Source organism: Balaenoptera physalus (genome assembly GCF_965194825.1).
Source record: "Balaenoptera physalus genome assembly, chromosome: 15".
Taxonomy (NCBI): Eukaryota; Metazoa; Chordata; class Mammalia; order Artiodactyla; family Balaenopteridae; genus Balaenoptera; species Balaenoptera physalus.
The window spans coordinates 76,308,922-76,329,530 of NC_138894.1; the positions used below are offsets into that span (position 1 = coordinate 76,308,922).

The following is a 20,609-nucleotide window of genomic DNA, read 5'->3' on the forward strand; positions in this document are numbered from 1 at the left end:
CTCCTGTCTTTCCTTGTACAGGTCAAAGTATATTCTCATGTAACTTCTTTTTTTCCTACTGTCCCTTGCTTCTCGGAGATGACTGCTCCCTCTGTCCTAGTCTAATGGCCTGTTACCTACCCAGCTTGTGGCGGAGAGAAAGGTACAGGAACCACAGTTGAGGAGCTAACCTCTCACAGGTGAGGCTAGAGTTACCCGGATGGACAGGCAGCCTGACTCAGGCTGTCATTTGGGGGTGGGGAGCGTCCAGCAATGCCTCCTCCATCACCTGCCAGGCAGCTCTTCTAGTTGAGGAGCTGGAGGATCTGGGGCATCAGGAATGGGTGGGGGTAGGTGATGGAGAGCCAAAGATCACCTAGCCTACTTCACATTTTTACTGAGAGCCAGCATGCCTAAGTAGCGATTCTGCATGATCTTTCTTATATAGTAATATTGGAAGTAGTAATTCCTGCACTTATATGTACTTTACAGTTTATAAAGCACTTTCATATATATTTGGTCCTCAGAAAAACCTTATGACAAAAATATGGCAGGCATTATTCTCCCAGATTGAAGGGGAGAAGACAGACTCGGGGAGGTTAAGTAATTAGCTCAACCAAGGTCACTGTAGAAACCAGGATTCCACACTCCAAGACCCAAGTTCTGTGTCCTAGAGCATACTTTAAATAAAGAAACTGCCACATCCCGTTGATATCAAGGAAGAGCCTTTATGAAGAGTATCTCTAGAAAAGTGAAATCCATGAATTGCAACAATGTCCAACATGTAGCCTAAGCTTTGAGTGTTATTACTGCTCGAGTCACAGAGACAAGACCCTAGAGTGTTCTCAGCAATGTGTCCCCTATCTGCCTCATAAAACACACACGCAAGCGCCCCAGCACACAGGAGCCTCTGTCTAGAACTCAGCTGGTCCCCATTTGGTAGTTACCAGTCAGACACAGCTCAGATTTTATACTGTGAGTGGGGGGGGGGGGGGGGGGGTGTGTGTTTGAATTTAATGCGTCTACATTCTCACCTGAGAGAAGAGTGGTACAATGAAAGGAGCACTGGTTTGGGAGTCATGAAGTATGGCTTTGAATTCAGAATCAATCACTTACCAAATGGGGGACCTCATGCAGGTAAGTCAGTTCCTTGCACTGAGCCTCATTTTCTGAGAGCTCTCACAGTTCTTCAGTGTCACAGTGTGAGAATGGGCTGATCACAGAGCGTAAAGATCTGTTGAGTGCTGAGTGTCCTGTCCATTACCGCACAAGGCTGCATATGTGCTAGTCAGCATTATTCCATCTACAAGAAAGATGGTAAAATCCTTGTCATCATCATCATCATCTGTGGGTTTATTATCACAGCTCCCTCATCTGTATACTTAATCTGTATACTTACAAGCAGTGACGTCTGAATTAAATACATTGTATAACTGGATTATATATCAGTTGTTAAAATACAGAGGAAAAAGACCCCCCGCCTTCATCTTTGAATATACTGTCTCTGAAATCGCTCTCTTTACCAAAATGAAAGCATTGGTTTTAAACAGCACCTGCAACACCAAAAATGACTTGGGAGCCCTCTACAGCCCCCTCCTCTCTAGGTCACAGTGGTGTGACTTAGGCCCACGGCAGAGCTGGTGGTACAGCTGCTTGTGATGAAATTATGCCTGTTGGTTCTGGTCTTTATATCCATTTCAAAGCAAATGCGACATTACAGGAACAACTATAAATAATTGAGATTGTAAGATTGCCAAGATTAAACTCTAGGTAGGATACAAAATATCTTTTAATGCCACTTTAGTCCTTTTCCATTTGGCAAACAAAATTTCTTGGCTGGCCACCTTGACTTTCACAATAACATGGACCAGCACATAGCCCAAGCTTTGGGTGTTTTTGCTGCTCAAGTCACAGAGAAGAACCTCTAGAGTGGGAGACTGCCAAGCCAGTGTTTTGGGTAGCCCAACCTTCCTATGGTTTCCTTACTTAGGGTGATTTTCTCCCCCTGTTTCTCTGAGCTCGTTATTAGGGCCTTCTTAGCTGTCCAGCCCCCTGCCCTGCATGGTGACATCATTAAGAGCTTCCACCTCATTTTCCTGTCTTTGCGCCTGTACAACGGCCTCCCTGGGCCTCACCAGTTCCTCATTGACATTATTGCGCCAGCCATTGACATGCTGTTAAGACAACTGGGAGTTTAGTCCGTCATACGTTGTAATGGATAATAATTACTGTTGGGTGCTGTCAGTCACCTCTGCAACTCCAAGTTACTCCATGGTACATCCTGTGTTCTCTAGTTTTGCATGGTTCCAGGATGACATCAGGTTTTTTTTCATCTTGACTATTACAAATTTGCATTCTTCTTTGATGAACTACATCTGCTAATTCTTCACTTTTTTTTCATCGTGGTAAAGTATTCATGCTTATTTATGGTAGCATGAGCCAAAGAGACTCCTTTCTTTATGGTATTTTCACTTTTCCCCTAAATTTAGTTATTAGACTCTAAGCCTGTGTATCCAGTTTTTTTTGGTAAGAATGCTTTCCCTTCTTAAGATACAGGCAAATAAGATTTGATTATTTTTATACAGTATTTACAGTCAAATTAAATTGTAGAATTTCTCAATCCAGCAATTGTTGCTTAAAATTCAATGTCATTGTTTCTTTAAAATTTGTTTTTGGGACTTCCCTGGTGGTGCAGTGATTAAGAAACCTCCTGCCAATGCAGGGGATACGGGTTCGAGCCCTGGTCCAGGAAGATCCCACATGCTATGGAGCAACTAAGCCCGTGCACCACAACTACTGAGCCTGCGCTCTAGAGCCGGTGAGCCACAACTACTGAGCCCGCGTGCCACAACTACTAAAGCCCGTGCGCCTAGAGCCCGTGCTCCTCAACAAGAGAAGCCACTGCAATGAGAAGCTTGTGCACCGCAATGGAGAGTAGCCCCCGCTCGCCACAACTAGAGAAAGCCCACATGCAGTGACTAAGACCCAGCGCAGCCAAAAATAAATAAATAAAATAAATTGTTTTTAAAAAATTGTTTTTATTGTGAAAAATTTCAAGTATGGTAAACTCATATATACTCTCATTTAGCTTCAACAATTATCAACACTTGGCCAATCTTGTTTCATCTATACCCCAACTTATTACTCCCATCCCCCATTGCAACCTTGGATTATTTTGAAGCAAAACCCAGACATTACATCATTTCACTCACAGTGTACTCATTTTTTCTTTTTTTTAATCTGTTGTGTATCTATACACTAGCAATTCTTTTTTTTTTTATTAATTTATTTATTTATTAATTTTTGGCTGCGTTGGGTCTTTGTTGCTGCACTCCGGCTTTCTCTAGTTGCGGCGAACAGGGGCTACTCTTTGTTGCGGTGTACAAGCTTCTCATTGCGGTGGCTTCTCTTGTTGCGGAGCACGGGCTCTAAGCACGCGAGCTTCAGTAGTTGTGGCACACGGGCTTAGTTGCTCCATGGCTTGTGGGATCTTCCCGGACCAGGGCTCAAACCCATGTCCCCTACATTGGCAGGCAGATTCTTAACCACTGTGCCACCAGGGAAGCCCATGTACACGTTTTTTGATGTGAGATATTATATGTATTTTAAGAATTATGTCTTTGCATGATGTATAGCAGTTAATCTGTGGTCAGATTTATTCTCAGCCTTTTGTAACTAATCACTTATTAGTTTAGTGAGTAACCTCTCAGACTTTTTTCTCTTCTATGTAAGTGTATAAATGTAAATACACATATAGTTATGTTTTATTTGTTTTGTTCAAAAAAGAGGGGGATCCTACCATAGACTTTATTATAAAACTGCCTTTTTCACTTATAAATAAATTATAGAAGTCTTTCTGTGACAAAACAGAGATCTGCTTCATTCTTTTGAACAGCAGCAGGGCATTCCATTGGGTGTATGTGTCATAATTTTTTATCCACTCTGATAGATACTTAGGTTTCTTTTGGTTTTTTTCTGTTACAAGCAGAGCTGAATGAACGTCACTGTACCTCATCTTTGCAGGCCTGTGTATGTCTGTAGGACAGGGTTAGAAAAGGAATTGCTGGATCAAGGATCTTTTAGGATAAAATGGAACTTTTATAAGAAGAATGGCTCTACCCTATTGTTGCATACTGATAGCTTGCTCTAACCTGTGCTCAGAGCTGCTGAGTGCAGCTTTGAGGATCAGATTAGGTGAGCAGTGGTGTTTCAATTTAATGCTTGAGGAAAATAGGGAACAACATATTTATTTTGAAAACCTAAAAAGTAAATGGGTGTGTTAGAATGCTGGGCAATGATGGTTTTTATGCATAACTGACATCTCTGAGACCTTGCAGAAGCGGGAAAACCAATGAGAGAGATTGTTGCCAGGCTAAAAACTCCATCAGAAGGCAGAAGAGATGGGTGGACAGGCGGGGGTGTTGGGCTGTGGGTAAAGGACAATATAATAACAGTAATAATCCTTTACTTTTGTACAACACTTCACAGTTTACACAGGGCTCTTACATCCGTTTTCTAATTTAAGCCTCACAATAACCCTGTGCAAAAATATGAGCAGCCAAAAATATACCATAGAATTTCCGTGGGTGGACATTCTAGATTCTAAAATAATGAAAACATGGGAATAGTGTTAGCCTATAAACCACTGGACAAGATCCACTGACCGAACCAAAATGTTAAGTAAGACCAAAGAAGGTGCAGCAGTAGATTAGCTCCTCCCTAGGCAGAAGTGTTGGACAGCCTCCACCGGCCACGTGCTGATACACACCTCCCTATGGAGCGCATCAGCGCCAAACTAGCCACGGGAGAGCCACGTGGAGAACTTGTCAATGTGCGCACTCACTGACCTTACCCCCAGAGATTCTGACTCAGTGGGTTTGAGGTGGAGCCCAGAAGTCAGGCATTTTAATAAGCTGTCCTCGTGAGGCGGATATGCAGCCAAGTTTGTGAACCGCTGTTCTAGAAGAGTCTCTGGGGACTGCAGCTAGAGAGTTTTACTCTATGAGTCTATAGTAAATTAAGGTTACTAAACACACATAAGTCAGTGGACCTGGGTATAAGAAAGAAGACCAACCAATCTAGTTGGGTACTCTGGTGGATAAGTGTTTTGACAGAGGGAGAGCTTCCTATGAATATAATTTCTAAATACTTAAAAAACAAATTTACAAAGTTCCAGAACAAAGGCTGTTTTTAAATTTTGTGAATTGGCATGGGGGGCTTGTGTTGCTGTGGACAGAGAGTCCTGGCCTAGAGAGGCAGCCACTTTAGAAACAACCAAACCCTGGACTTCAAGCTGGAGGACCCTGGGTAGGGACCCAGCTTAACCGTCTCCCAGTGTTAGGACCTTAGACTGACCTCATCTCTCTGAGGTTCACTTTCCTCCTCTGAAAAACATACTTCTTCTAACACTGTGATGGCCGTGACATTCTCATTTTTCCTCTTTCTGCTGTCCCCATCCATCCTCCTCTTGTAGTCTGAGCTAGCTCTTAGCCTCTGATTGAATTTCTCCTCCTTTATCAACCTTTCCTTTACATTCCCAGATTGCCCACAGAAGCCAAGACTGTAAGCTTTTGTGTGAATGTGTATGTTTGCATGAGTAAGTGCAACATATTTGGAAGACATACATAGGTGTTCAAAACGTGGATATGTACATGAACTTCCTACTTACCATTCTTACCAGGAAATTTTTAAGCTCTTCATTGTTTCCTTTCTATCGTCTCTTTTTTACTTTCCTGGAAAATGGATTTATGAACTAGCCTTGCATCTAAGCACTCACAGTAACCCACAAAAATGTTCACCAGACTGCATGTTCACATTTATATGTGTCCTTTCATGCCACAACATTCAAATTTTTAATGTTAATTGTTCTTGTTGTTTAATGTTCTTGTTGTCCTTTGCCATAACTTTGTAATCACCTTAGTTGTAAATATTGATGCTTGCCCTTGAAGCTGAAATGTTGTAAAGTAAAAAGTAGAGCACATGGACATAAGAAGGAATTGCTACTAGGCTATCACAGAGATTGAGATTCCAGACTTTTCTACATCTGTAACTAAGTTGATTTTTAATCCAATGGGGAATATGGTTGTACTTGGGGACTTCCCTTACTCAATGTCCATAAATGCACCATGTTAAAAATGATAACCACTGAACCCCTTTTTCACTCCTTTGTAGTAAAAACACTGTTCAACCCAGCGCCCGCCATTGCCGACCTAGACCCCCAGTTCTACACTCTCTCAGATGTGTTCTGCTGCAATGAAAGTGAGGTAAGGATGGAAGGTTTTGCTCATTCCTTGAGAAACCAAAAGACTTTCATGTACGTGGATAAAGCAAAGAATCAGGCCTTACCTCATCATCTTGATTGCATGTGAATTCTTGGGCATAATGAAAACAGATTTTTTTGAATGACTGGGATGTAGAGAAAAGGAAACTAGTGAGTCCTAGAAGAAAAAGGATTCCCTTAGTCATACCCATAATTGGGCATTTATCAAACCTCAGCTAATTTTAGTCCCCACCCTGCCCTCATACTATTAGTTTCTGTTTTCTTTTTTAATCAACATAGTCTATGGACTAATTACTGTTAGTATTAGAGTTGCCAGAGATAGCAAACAAAAATACAGGATGCCCAATTAAACTTGAATTTCAGGTAAATAAGGAATAATATACTAAACATACCATAAAATTATTTGTTGTTTATCTTAAAGTCAAGTTTAACTGAGAGTCCTATATTTTATCAAGCAATGCTAACTAATGTACAACCCTGGAGCATTTGCATTCTGTTGTGAAGACCCTGTGATTGCACTGGTGGACAGACAGGTTCTCCATTGATGCCGTGGGAAGCCCTGGTGGCCACTCCGCTAGGGGAGCACCGTCTCAGTCCACCTGAGGGTCATAATGTATATATCTGCATAAAATCTCCATCAATATATTCATATCGTGCCATTCTAAAGCATTTTAGGAAGAAAATTTCAATATTTTCCCTCTTATAGGCCAAACAGTATTAGACCAGCACTCTCCTCCAACATTGGGAGGCAAGACATATTATACAATGCAACATACAGAGAAAGAAAGTTTATAATTAACGAACTATTAGTTTTTCATTTGGTGCAAAGGCTGAATGAAGGTTTCTAGGATTTCCTGACCTGCCTTTTTATTAACTTCATCTCTCAGAACATAAAGGAAATAAGAAAGAAGACTGCAACAAGGAAACTAATTTTAAGAAGCCACAATAGGTTATGCAATATTTTTGAGCAACCGCCATGGCCAGGCATTGTGCTAGGAAAAAGGAATTGTGGGAGAGAGTGACCATTTCACAATAAGAAGTTAGATTACCCTCAACTGCCAAACTGGCTTAGATTTCCCTGCTAGATACTTACAGAGCATCTCTAATGATTCTTCAAACACTCATCACAGCTCGGACTGCTTGTTCAATACCTCTGTCTTCTCCTGGGAGAGAACAGACATCTCGTATTCACTATTGTATCCCAATGGCTATCTATTGCTGCATAATAAAGTACCCCCAAATCTAGTAGCTTACAACAACAGGAATTATTTATTGTCTGTCATGGTTTCTGTGCATCAGGAATTGAGACAGGACATAGCATGGCTTGTTTCTCCTCTACGATATCTGGGGTCCCAGCTGGAAGACTCAAAGACTGGAATCATCTGAACCTTCTTTCACTCACATGCTTGCTAGTTGATGCGGCCGTTGGCCAGAACACTTACACATGGCTTCTCCTTGTGGCCTGGGCTTCCTCACAATATGGAAGCTGGGTTCCAACAAGATCCAGTCTCCTGAGAAAGGGTGAGGGAGAGAGAGCGCAAGAGCCTGGCAGAAGACATGGTGGCTTTTATGACTTAGCTTTGGAAGTCACACAGCATCTCTTCTGGCCCATTCTACTGATTGACGTAGGAAAGTCCACCCTGGTACCCCACCTCTCAATAGAAGATTGTCATTGTCACAGTGTGAAAAGAGCATGTATGATGTGATATATATTGATAGTTATCTTTGGAAATTATCATCTGTTATATTGTACTCGGCACATAGTTGGCACGTAGTAAATGCTTATTGAATGAATGAATAAATGAATGAACTCTGGTCGTTAAGGAAATTGATCTCAAAGGGAACTCTATTCAATACTCTGTGATGACCTATATGGGAATAGAATCTAAAAATAGTGTATATATGTATATGTGTGGCTGATTCACTTTGCTGTACAGCAGAAACTGACACAGCATTGTGAATCAACTATACTCCAATAAAAATTAATTTAAAAAACTTAATAGAAAAAAGAAAAATTTTTAAAGCTTAACATTCTCATAGATGACTTCTAATCATGATAACAGTGTAAATTCATGCTTTAAGATATTCCCTCTGTGCCACACACAAACCATTGATATATAAATAACAAAAAGAGACAATGAAAATATACTCACAAGCTCAAAAACAAGATAACTCCACAGATCAGAAATGGAACAAAATCACAGAGATTCAGCCTTGGGTGTGCTGTACTCCAGTCCCAGAAGCTGGCATAGGTGTGTGGAAGTTTGCCTCCAATGGGTAATGGGCACTGAAAGTGTGCCACTCATGGGAGACTGGAGCAGTGCCCAGGCTAGAAACCAGAGGTGCTGGGCTAAGGCTTCCCTGCTAAGGAAAAAGAGTGGAGAAAGCTGCTATGCCTGCTGCTTGAGGCTACAACATATAGAAAGCTCCCAACCTGCAGAGACAGGAGGACAGAGAGACTGCCTCTGATCAGGAAGAAAACCAAGCCAACTGATGACTTAGCGACTGGATTGGCAGTTAGTGCCAATACCCCCAGAACAGGAACTCTCTGTTGCCGACCTAACACCTGGCTCTGGTTTAGAGACCCTTGGGGACCTAGTGGCTGCAGCTGTAAAGCCACTAGAAAGGCAGGGATAAACCTGATGGGAGTGAAATGTGCAGACTCTCCAACTCACTGCGAGCAGAGTGAGCCTGCAGGTGAAGAAATGTACTGATGCTAGAGATCCAGCAGAATCAACAATCTGAAGAGAAATGTGCCCAAGATGAAATGCAAATAATAAAACAATGCAAAAAGACTTTAAAATAAGTATGATTAAGATTCTCATTCTTTAAAAAAGGAGAAGAAATTGTGAAAGAGAAACAGAATCAAAGCAACAGTCTGTGAATATGAAAACCAACCAATTAGAAGTCCTGAAAATGAAAAACAGTCATTGAAAAATTTTTAAAGCACTCATTAGAAAGATAAACATCAGACTGGAATGAAGAATTTGTGAACTGAAAGTGAATCTTGATCAATTCACCTGGAGGTAGAAAATTCAATTCACCTAGAAAATAGCACGGAAAGAAAAATAGTTTTAACTGTTAAAGAGGAAGTTAGCAGCTTGAGAGGCTTCAACATGTGTCAAATTGGAATGAAGGAAGAAGAGAATGGAGGGAACTGAAGAGAAGCTATGTTAGAGGAAACACTGCAAGGTGTTTTCTAGAACTGAGAAAAGGCATGAGCCCTCAAAAGATCAGAAGCGTGTTAGAAGTACCACATAAGATAAATAAATATAACTTTCTACTAACATACATTTTAGTGGAACTGCATAACATCAAGGGGTTGAATAAAGATAAAAATATTTTTAAATAGCCAGAGGAAAAAGGAGTACATGCCTGTAAAAGGGGAAAATGGAAAAAACCAAAGTGTCCATGAAAAAGAGAACAGATTTTGTTCAAACTGTAGCATATATCTGCAGTATGGAATACAGTGCAGTTTTTTTTAGAAAGCTACATATATCAACACAAATTTTAAAATGTTAAGGTGAAAAGTACAATGCTAAATAATATATATGGAAGATATCATTTAACTTCTTTAAAGAAAAATATTGGAAGCAAATAAAGTAAAATTTAATAAAGTAAAATGTATTAAAGGTGGGTGGTAGGTACATGGGTGTTTGTGCATTATTTTTCATGTTCAAGATTTTTCGTTAAAGAACAGCTGTTTAAAACGTTTTTAAAAACCACAAGAAATCAATATTTCTGAATATAAACTATCCAACTCAACACAAATATCCCAGTAATGAAGATCAATGCAAAACTTATAAAAAGAAAAAAGAAAGTGGCCTCACAGTATAACCCACACACACTGAAAGAAAGAGTCTATGGAAAAGATGGTAAGAGGGGGCTGGGGGCTACATGGTCAAGTTAATGAAACACATGCTCCTGGGAAGACTGACACATGAGCAGACACTGTGGGATGATTTACAGGCACCAAGAAGGGTTAGTCTGGGCACATTCAGGGCAAGCAAAGGAAGGGATATACCCATTCTTAGGAAGAGATAGTATATGATTAAACTGTAATAGAGAAAAGACAAAATTTGGTTATAAACTTTCTAAGTCAAAAAGTATCATATAATTCATCTAGTCCAGTGAATTTTCAGCTGCCAATCCCAGAACCATAAAGGTTCCCTGGATGAGGAAGCAGGGCTGCAGCCCCTCACCCCTACTTCATCCAGAGGATTTTTTATATTCTAGGAGGAAACTACTGATCCTGTCCAAGCCCTACATTTTACAGACTTTATGTGACTTGGGGAAGTTTCCAGAGTTAGTGAGTAGTGGAGGTCTCTGAACATCAGCACGTTGCTTTTTCTGCTGTGTATCAGAGCCTCTCCTACTCTGCTTCCATTTACTCAAGCAAAACAAACAAAAGAAATGAGTGGTCTGCAAACTAGTAATATGCAAAAGGCATTATGGCCCAAGAGAAGCCTAAAAGAATTTAGGTGTGAAATGTATGGGTATGATTTATACCAAAAATCATTGGCAGTGGCCCCTTCCTTTCTTCTTTTCCTCCCTCCCCACTTCCCTTATTTCTTTTGTAAAACTCTCTTTGTTCCTCCTAACTCTTTATTATGAAAATCATCACAAATAAGGAAAAGCTGAATGGGCAATACAGTGAATACTCATATCCTCTCCACCCAAACAGTTGTTAACATTTTGCTGCACTGGCTTCCCCTCTCCCCTGTGTGTATTTATTTTTGTTTTGGTTGAATTATTTGAAAGTTGCAGGCATGATCCCTCACCCCTAAATACTTCAGCTTGCATCTCCTAAGAGGAACCACAATACCATTACCACACCTAGGAAAATTACCAGTAATTCTATACTGTCATCTGATATTCAGGCCACATTCAAATTTCCCCAGTTGTCTCAAGAATGTCTTTTATAGCTTTTTTGTTGTCATTGTTATTATTGTTTTATTTTATTTATTTTCCTGAGCCAGTACCTACCAAAGTTCCCCACTGCATTGGTTGTTATGAAAAAGAAGGGAGACATCGCCTAGAAAAACAGATCTAATCTAGAAGCAGACCCAGTTACTTATTCTCACCACAGTTTCTTTTCTTTTGGTATGTATTTCAGGCTGAGATTCTGACCAGCCTTGAGGTCGGTAGCCCCTCGGATGCTGGGAAGGCTGCGTTGGTGCTCATGGAAAGGGGCTGCCGGGTTGTAATCATCACCTTAGGTGCTGAAGGATGTGTGATGCTGTCACAGACAGAACCTGTCCCAAAGCACATTCCCACAGAGAAAGTCAAAGCTGTGGATACTACGGTAGGTTTTTCAATTTCAGAATCCTTTTTGGCCCTTGAAAATCATCATTTAGTAACTAAGATACTGCACCTGAATTTTCGGATCACGCGGTAGAGGCCCTTAGAGGTAATATGGGGGAAGAGGACAATCAGGCAGGAGAACTGTATCTTAACCTTTTCTAACCCACTGTAGGACTTCATACAAGTCACTTAACCTCTCTGAGTCAGTTTTCTCATCCATAAAATTGGAATATCAGTAAAATTATACCCATATTACCTATATTCATTCATTCATTCGTTAAATAAGTATTTATTAAATACCTATTATATGCCAGTCATATATTAGGTGCATATGTATAGTGATGAACAAGACAAAGTCTCTGCCCTCATGGGGCCTCGATTTTAAACAGTAAACACATCGCCGGGTCTTACAAGCCTCTTGTGTGGAATGAAATCACAAGGACCACTGGTTATTATATTGTAGTAATAATAGCATTACTACGTGCTTACTGTGTCTCTTTCACATACCTCTCATTGAATCTTTACAACAACCATATGAGGCAGGTACTATTATTATCCTCATTTCACAGATTTAGAAACTTGCTCTAGATCCTAATGCAAGGAAGTAACAGAGCTGGAGGTTCAAAACTGAGACACTTGTGTGAGGTGCTGTGTTAAGGACAAGCAGGTTAAGTGGACAAGGCACGGCTACAGAGCAGCGACAGAAAGGAAACAAGTTAGGAAAAGGCTCAGGCTTCCTCTAAAGCTGGGGAAATAAAAGTTATTTGCTTATGGCCTAGACTAGAAAAGTAAGTAAACGTCAAGGACAAGAAATTAGAGTTGCGGAAGAATAAAAATTTTAGGGTTTTTACTTATAAGAAACTGACATATTATTATTTATAAAATATGTTTATTTCTTTGCTTAGAAAAGACTTTAAAATGTGGGTCATTTATCAAAAAAAGAAGCCTAAGGGCATCTGATGAAGTTTTAGTTAAGAATATGCATTGAAATAGATAAGTGCAAGGAATGCTTCTATTACATGAAATTACATCCTGATTGCCTTTGTGTGTGTGTGTGTCTTTTTTTTTAAGTTACTTACTTACTTACTTATTTATTTTGGCTGCGTTGGGTCTCCGTTGCTGCATGCAGGCTTACCCTAGTTGAGGCGAGCGGGGGCTACTCTTCGCTGCAGTGCGCGGGCTTCTTGCTGCGGTGGCTTCTCTTGTTGCGAAGCACGGGCTCTAGGCGCATGGGCTTCAGTAGTTGTGGCACACAGGTTTAGTTGCTCCATGGCATGTGGGATCTTCCCGGCCCAGGGCTCTAACCCGTGTTCCCTGCATTGGCAGGCAGATTCTTAACCACTGCACCACCAGGGAAGCCCCTGATTGCCTTTTAAAATGTGCTTTATCAGGAATTTGATAAACTATACTTGGCGATGTTATTCTCATCATATTTACTTATTTCTGAAACCATTAGTTTTTCTGTTTTGTCAAGGACAGTAACCTGAATTTGAGAGATTCCTTATTAGTTTTGAAGTCAATCCTGCATTAGCCTAAAACTATTCCAGGTCCTGAACTAAAGCAGAAGAGTTTGTTCTTCTTTTGCTAAATATAAAACAAAGGGTCCTCATGAAGCTATTGGACCTCTGTGACTGCCCAGAAGTGGCTCAGCCTCTGCCTTCAAAGTCTGTGTCAGTCACGACTCCTTTTGCTCATAAGCACCAGGAACACAACTCAAACGGCTTACACAGAACAAGGGATTTATTTGGTGCACATAAGTGGAAGGTTGGAAGGTACAGCAGAATGCAGACGCTAAACCGTGTCATCAAGACTCACTTGCTCACCCTCTCCCTGTCAGCTCTGCTTGCCTTTTGGTGGGCTTTGAGCTCAGACAGGTGCCCTCCAGGTGGTGGTCCCTGGCAGCACCCTACTCACACTGTGCCTCACATCATGTCCCCATCCCCAGTGTCAAATAAAAATCAAAGAGCTCTTATAAGAGGATGGGAAGTAGATACTGATCAGAGTAAAACCACCCATGCCCGCCATAGAACACTCATGTGGAAATGCACTGCTTGGGCAGAGGATTAAAGGATGGAGAAACTAGCCTTGGAAATGTTCAAATTTGAATCAGTAGTAATAATCCTCAATAATTTCATGTTGAAGGACTGGATTTCACAGATCATGACGGATTATAACTTTGAGCATCTTATGTACAGCGATGTGCACCAAGGAGGTTTTCACACTTTGTTGATACAGTTTTGTGCTCTTTCATTTGGTTTCTTAGCACTTGCAGTTAATTTCTAGGTTTCAGGAAAGGTGAAACACAGTGAGAGTTCAGCGAGAACAGATTGCTTAATGCTTGGAGGCAGGAGAGAGAAAATGGGATCGGGAAGATCAGGACGCTGGATCAGGGTCAGCAGGTTTTTTCTGTAAAGGGCCAGATGGTAAAGTTTTAGGCTTTACAGGCCATATGCATACATGCTCTGTTACAGCTACTCAGCTCTACCGTGGTAGCATGAAAGCATCCATGAACAACTTTGTATGCTACTGAAATTAAGTTAGTATTAATCTAAACTAGATTAAGGTGTTAATTGGAATCACCAGTGCAATCACTAAGAAAAGAACCAAAAAAAGAAAAAAAAACACCTAAAAGAAACAAGACGATTAAAATGGTACACTAGAAAATATTTAACAAAAAACAAGATGGTAATGGAGGAAGAGAGGAATAAAGAAGCTACTGGAAGATATGCTATTGTAAACTGGGATAAAACTAAGACAGGAAGATATGAGATCCAGGAAACAGGTGATGCAACGTAAGAGAGAAGTCAGTGATGATGAAGGAAAGTTCCAGGACAATAGCTATGCAGGAAGCCCGTGCCCAGTCAGTTCAGATTAGAGCAGGAGCATGGCGGGCTCTGGAAGGAACGTCTCCCAGAAACAAAAACGAAAAAAGGAAAAAGAAAGAAATAGTGGAATATCCAGATATCCCGTGTGTTTGAATATGCACAAAGATTTTTAGCTCTTGTAGAATTTGAGGATGAAGTAGTAATTAATATGTAGAAAACTGAGGAAATGAAAAAAAAAAACAGCAAATTTTTTCCTCTAGGTCATCTGGAGTCTAAGGGGAAAAGGTATGATTAAGTAAATATAAATTTTGTACACCACATGGCTATGAATGCATAGTCATAACAATGTAAGTGCCAATTATTGATTTAACCAAAAAGAGAGATTATAATCATACTGTGAAAATGGAAAGATAAAGTGAGTGTGTATTTGTGTACACATAGGGGAAGATAAGAGAATTAAATGCTCATTTTCCATTGTTGGAATTCAAGAGATAATATCTAAAACAGATTTTTTTAAAAGACAACAGTATAAGCATACTACCAGAAATAGAAGATAAAATCAGAAGAAACCAGTAAAAGAATTTAAAGTATTTGCCTCATAGAAATAGGAGTGGAGAGGGATGGGGCATTTACACTTTCAGCTTTGTCTTTTTAAACTATGAATACAGATGGCTTGGATTTTTTTTTTAAAGGCAAAACACAATGAGATACCATTTCACACCACTAGGATGGCTATAATCAAAAACAGATAATAGCAACTGTTGACTAGGATGTGGAGAAATCAGAACCCTCAAACACTGCTGATAGGAATGTAAGATGGTGTAGCCACTTCGGAAAATGCTCTGGAAGTGCTTCAAAAAGTTAAATTTAGAGTTACAACAGACTCAGCACTTCTACTTCCAGGTATATAGCCAAGAGAAATAAAAAAACATATGTTACACAAAACCTTATACGGAAATGTTCACACAGCATTATTCATAATAGCCCCAAATTGAAAACAAACCAAATTTTCATCAACAGATAAATGGATAAACAAATTGTGGTATATACATATGACAGAACATTATTCAGCCATAAAAAGGAATACTGATACATGCTACGGCATGGATGAACATCCGAAACATTATACTAGGTGAACGAAGTCAGACATAAAAGGCCACATATTGTATGCTTCCATTTATATGAAATATCCAGCGTAGGTAAATCTATCGAAACAGAAAGTAAATTGACAGTTAGCAGAGGCTGGAGAGAGGGTAGAATGAGGAGTGACTGCTAATGTACCCAGGGTTCCTCTTTGGGGTGATGAAAATGTCCTAGAATTAGATAGTGGTGATGGTTGTACAACCTTGTAGATATACTCAGAACCACTGAATTGTGCACTTTTTTAAGGGTGAATTTTAGGGCATGTGTATGATATCTCAATTGAGAAGACAAAGGACAAACAAAAACAACAAAAAGCACTTCACTAATGAGTGGATACTCCTTCGATAAAGAATCTTCCACTTAATTGCTGTACTGAATCTACTGACTGGACGCTTAACATCCCCCCAGCGGAACCGAGGTGACACAGGAAACAAGGGTAGTTATTTTCTGGCTGTAGAGTCTCCCTCAGCTTTTTCATGCTGTCTTTCTCCTCTCATCCAGCACTCATTATTAAAATTCTTGCCTGTCCTGCACACAACTGTTCAGCTTCTTCATAAGTCTGGTAAAGAAGGAGCTAATTCACCTGGGGAGGTGAGGAACTCCCAGGGAGGCATTTTCTTCTGAACAAATGGGCTCCTTCACTTTCCTGTCAGGAGGGTATTACTTGCTCTCGGGCAGTTTGTAACCTTCTCGCTTTTCTCCTCCTCCTCATCCCTTATGATGTTACACCTTAACAAAAAAATCCTGCTGTGCAACCTAAATATAGCCAGTTTTTATTTGCCAATCATACTGGCATGGATGGCGGAAACCTCTTGAGTCAGTTGGCACGTTGTCCACTGGAGACAGCCTGCCCTAGCAGGAGCCATCGCCTGCTCTACGCTGTGCCTCTGCAGACTGCTATATCCAGTTTTGCCTCAGTGTTAATAGTTGGATGTATCGCCTCTATTTTTACATCTGTTTTTCCCCTTGTACTAAAGTGAGATGGTGGCAGTAGCTGCAGATGTCCTCGGCTCAGTTTGGAAGACATGACAGATTTGTCTCTTTTCCCATCTCTGGCGCTCATGTCCTCACTCAAGTCCTTCCAACCTGAAGGTCAGGGGCTTTGCCTTCTTGTGTCCATGACTGCACTGAATAATTCGCTCCATAGTCAGAGTTACACACATATAAGCATGGTGACACTTTAGGATTACTGTGATAGCGTGATATATTGTAACCTTAATTATCCTTGGCCTATAAGCTCTGTAAAATTCCCGATTTATAAATTTCCTCATGTAAATGGTTAAGTCCTAAAATCTACATTGACACTCTTAATTTCAAGAATTCAGCCCCTAAGCTAAATCTGTCTTCTCAAGAATCACTCACCTTGTAATAAATCATCATAATTCAGGATATGTAAGTAAGCGAGAGTAACCAAAGGCGAGGGGCAGGGGGGACTCATCGTCCCTATCTTTTATTCCTCTTTCTTTCTATCCATTGCATTTGAGTCCTGTAGTCTTCACGGTTATTGGTGAGGCTTGAGGCAGCATCAGCCCAGCTGCATGGATGCCCCCAAGGGACAACTCGGGGCTGGAGACGCAGCTCCAAACCGGAGACCGCACCAGTAGGAGGTGGAATCATTTCTGTTACCGTTGGCGTGGAAGCACTCGTGAGGGCGGGGTGATTGCTGGGGCTGGTGGATTACCCACAGTTTTCCAAGGTAACTCCTCCTTGGTGTGTCCCCCATCCTGGGGTCTGGCCTTCTGCCATCCAGGCTGCTCACAAGCATAGGCTCCCATTAATCCACTTCTGAGGTACCATCCAGAATGACAGTTCAGTCTTTGAAAATCCAACATCTGAAGGGCCGTTATTTCCATCTTGGTGTGACCTTCCCCCCAGCCTACACCCTCTTCCCATCCCCAGCCGCCTGGCCACTGGAAAGCCAAACTAATTTTGTCAGATGTAAGTAGAACGATTGAATTTAGGTGCTCTCAAGAGATGTTTCTCAACTCCGGCAAACTCAGACACTGTTTCCTGCTGAGCCACAGTCTTGCTGAGAGGACTAAGTACTCACCAGGTCTCCCACGGCACTGCCAGTGGTAGTCTTTGTGACGCTCCTTAAACTGTGGTTCCCCAGCAAACCATTCTTTCTTTCTCCCACCTCCTTCTTTCTGATCAACATGTACATTCCTTGCATTTGTTAGTAATTGGTGGAGTTGCTGAGGGGACTTTGTAGCTCAGCAGCCATTTTGTCCTTGAATAGAGACTTTGCACATTTCTGTCCCGAAGCTTCTGTTATAGCCAAAATGTTTGAGTGCCCCTCACTGTTGATTGCCAATACTTCAGAAAGGGTTGGGCCATAAAATACAGTGGGTAAAGAATGATAGAATCTTGGGTGCTAAAGAGGTAACTATAAAATAATAAGACTAACTGTATCTCCATATCAATTTATTATCCAAGAAGTGACTGTTGTTTCCTTCAAATTTTGACCTTAGGAGAATTAAGTATATATTGATACTGCCAATACTCAAAGTACCTTGGGAAATGCTCTTTTAGAATTGCTTTGAGAGCCTTCATCACCTTTACCCCACCAATCACTCTATTATTTTTTTTACTTTCTACTCATGAAATTAATACATGCTTAGTGTTCAAGAGGAGAAAAGAGCAGACAACACAGAAAGGTATAAAAAAGTCAGATATTCATGATCCTATCACTTAGATGTAACCACTATTAACATTTTAGTGTAAATCCGCCTAGATTTTTCTATGCATAATTTTGAATATCTGTACTTTTGAATATCTGTTAACAGCAAACTTGAATATTTGCAACAGCAGAGGATTAATATGTGTCATTATGGGAAGGCTCTACATCCCCAAAAATAAATGAAACATTTCTTTAGAATAAAGTAAGTAGGCAATTCACTGAAGAAGAAATACGAAAGATAAAGAAATGAGACACTGTTCAACCCTACAAGAAATCAGGAATATGCAAATCAAAATAACAGTGAGATTGCCTTCACTGCCCATCAGGTCAACAAAAAATAAAGATTGATAATGTCAAAGTCCAAATAAATTGGAAAAACACGTGCTCTCATATAATTCTGGTGGGAGTATAAATTCATAGAATGTTTTTGGAAGGCAATTTGACAATACCAATTTTTAAAATATGTTTTCCCTTTGACCCAGTATATCTCTTTCTAAGAATCTGTCCTACAGAAGTGTTCACATATATCAATATTTGTACAAGAATGTTTATTTCAGCTTTGTTTGTAATAACCAAAAAATCGGTTAGACAGGTCTACATAATCATCAGTAGGAGAAGGTCAAATGATAATAGTATGGTGCCATTGATTTAAAAATAACTCTAAAAAAATAAAATAAAATAACTCTAGCTATCTGTAAGTAAAAGTATAATTTAAAATCCAAAACAAACAAACAAAACCACCAGACTTTCCCATTACTCATGGGAAGGGGAACAGGATGGGGGATAGGAAAGTGTTATAAAGGAGGACCTCTACGTTCTGCTCCATATTCTTCTGAATTGTTTGCATTTTTCACATATTACTTTGAAATTTGGAGTAAAGATGATTTGGGGACATAGCAAAAAACTATTTGGAGCCATATCTAGCAAGTAAGATAGGTGATATCCTTTCTCAAAGGGCAAACTGGGCATTATTTTCACAAAGGAGCCGAATTAGCCACTGTTCACTCTTGATCTCATAAAGAACCTCTCAAGCTTTCCCAAATCTCTATATGTGGAGGCTGAGTAGCCCTTTGACTTAGGATGACCTCTGAATGGAATAGAGTCCTGATGCCAAAGAAATAGATCCACATGCCTTTCAGAGCCACAGCACTTCAGCCTCTGTAAATCTGGATATTTCACTACACACTTCTGACAGTTTTTTTCTTAATCTTTCTAAAGAAAAAATTTCCCTCAAAAACATGTTATTTTATACAGTTTCCTTTGGAAATATCAGAATAAATGTCAAAGCTGCACTGTTTCTGTTCATCACTCAAATGCACGGCAGATCTTCAGAGAAACTTCACTCATGTTCAAGTTTTCTTTCTGAATGAGTCTGTTTATATATCTCGGTTTAACTCTTCAACCCTCATTCTCTCAACTGATAACAGAATGAATGATCTAGACTTTGGCTTTGCCACATTTCTTGGTCTTTGGCTAATGAATGACCTGGAGGAGCTATAAAAGGGGCCAGGCCATAGGAGATGCCTCACGTTGAAGTACTTAATAGTTCATGTACTTCGTCGTTCATATACCTCTGATTTGAAACAGACCTGAATGGAAGGGCTCATGAGGGATGGAGGAACATACGTAACACAAGCCCTTGGACTGAATTGTGCTCCCCCTAAAAGTTATATGTTGAAGCCCTAACCCCCAAAGTTACTGTATTTGGAGATAGGACCTATAAGGAGGTAATTAAGATGCAATGGGTTATAAGGGTGAAGCCCTGATCCCAACAGGATTAGTGTCCTTATAAGAAGAGACAGCAGAGAGCTCAGTCTCTCTGTATGTGCATTCAGAAAGCTCATGGGAGCACATAGCAAGGCGGTGGCCTCCTGCAAGCCAGGAGAAGAGGCCTCAGAATGAAACTTATCTTGCCAGCACCTCAATCTTGGACTTCTAGCCTCCAGAACTGTGAGGAGTACATTTCTGTTGTTTAAGCCGCCTAGTCTGTGGTATTTTGTTATGGTGGCCCAAGTAGACTAACACATGCAAGAAAGCCAATCAGCATGCTTCAGAAGTGACCTAAAGTGAATGCTGAAAAATCAGCTGTTCTGTGAGAAAATAAGCTGAGGCAAACTAACAGGATCAGCCTAAATCACCTTTCTTGTGAAATATCTCAAGAGTTTTTCGTATGGTTCAACTGTAATCATCGGTCCTGGTGGCTAAGGGCAGATGATGTCCTGGGTTCTAATCCTGATTTAACTAATAACTAGCAGACAGTTTTGGGCAAATGACTCATTATGTTTGGGGCTCAGGTTGTGCATCCAAACATGATGTGTCTGCAGTGGGTGATCTCTGAGTCGTCTTCAACCTCTGAAATTCCTTGATTCTTACAGATTCTTGGGGACATAAGGATCCT

General features: G+C 40.4%; 1 protein-coding gene across 4 annotated transcripts in view; it reads left to right on the forward strand.

Moving 5' to 3' along the window:
• RBKS (ribokinase) overlaps positions 1–20,609 on the forward strand; it is an 84,812-nt gene that overhangs the window by 38,972 nt on the left and 25,231 nt on the right. For all 4 annotated transcript variants that reach the window (XM_082427978.1, XM_082427976.1, XM_082427979.1 and 1 more), the window contains exons 6-7: positions 6,151–6,242; positions 11,376–11,564. In XM_082427978.1, the coding sequence (XP_082284104.1) occupies positions 6,151–6,242; positions 11,376–11,564 (281 nt within the window). The remainder of the gene's footprint in view (positions 1–6,150; positions 6,243–11,375; positions 11,565–20,609) is intronic.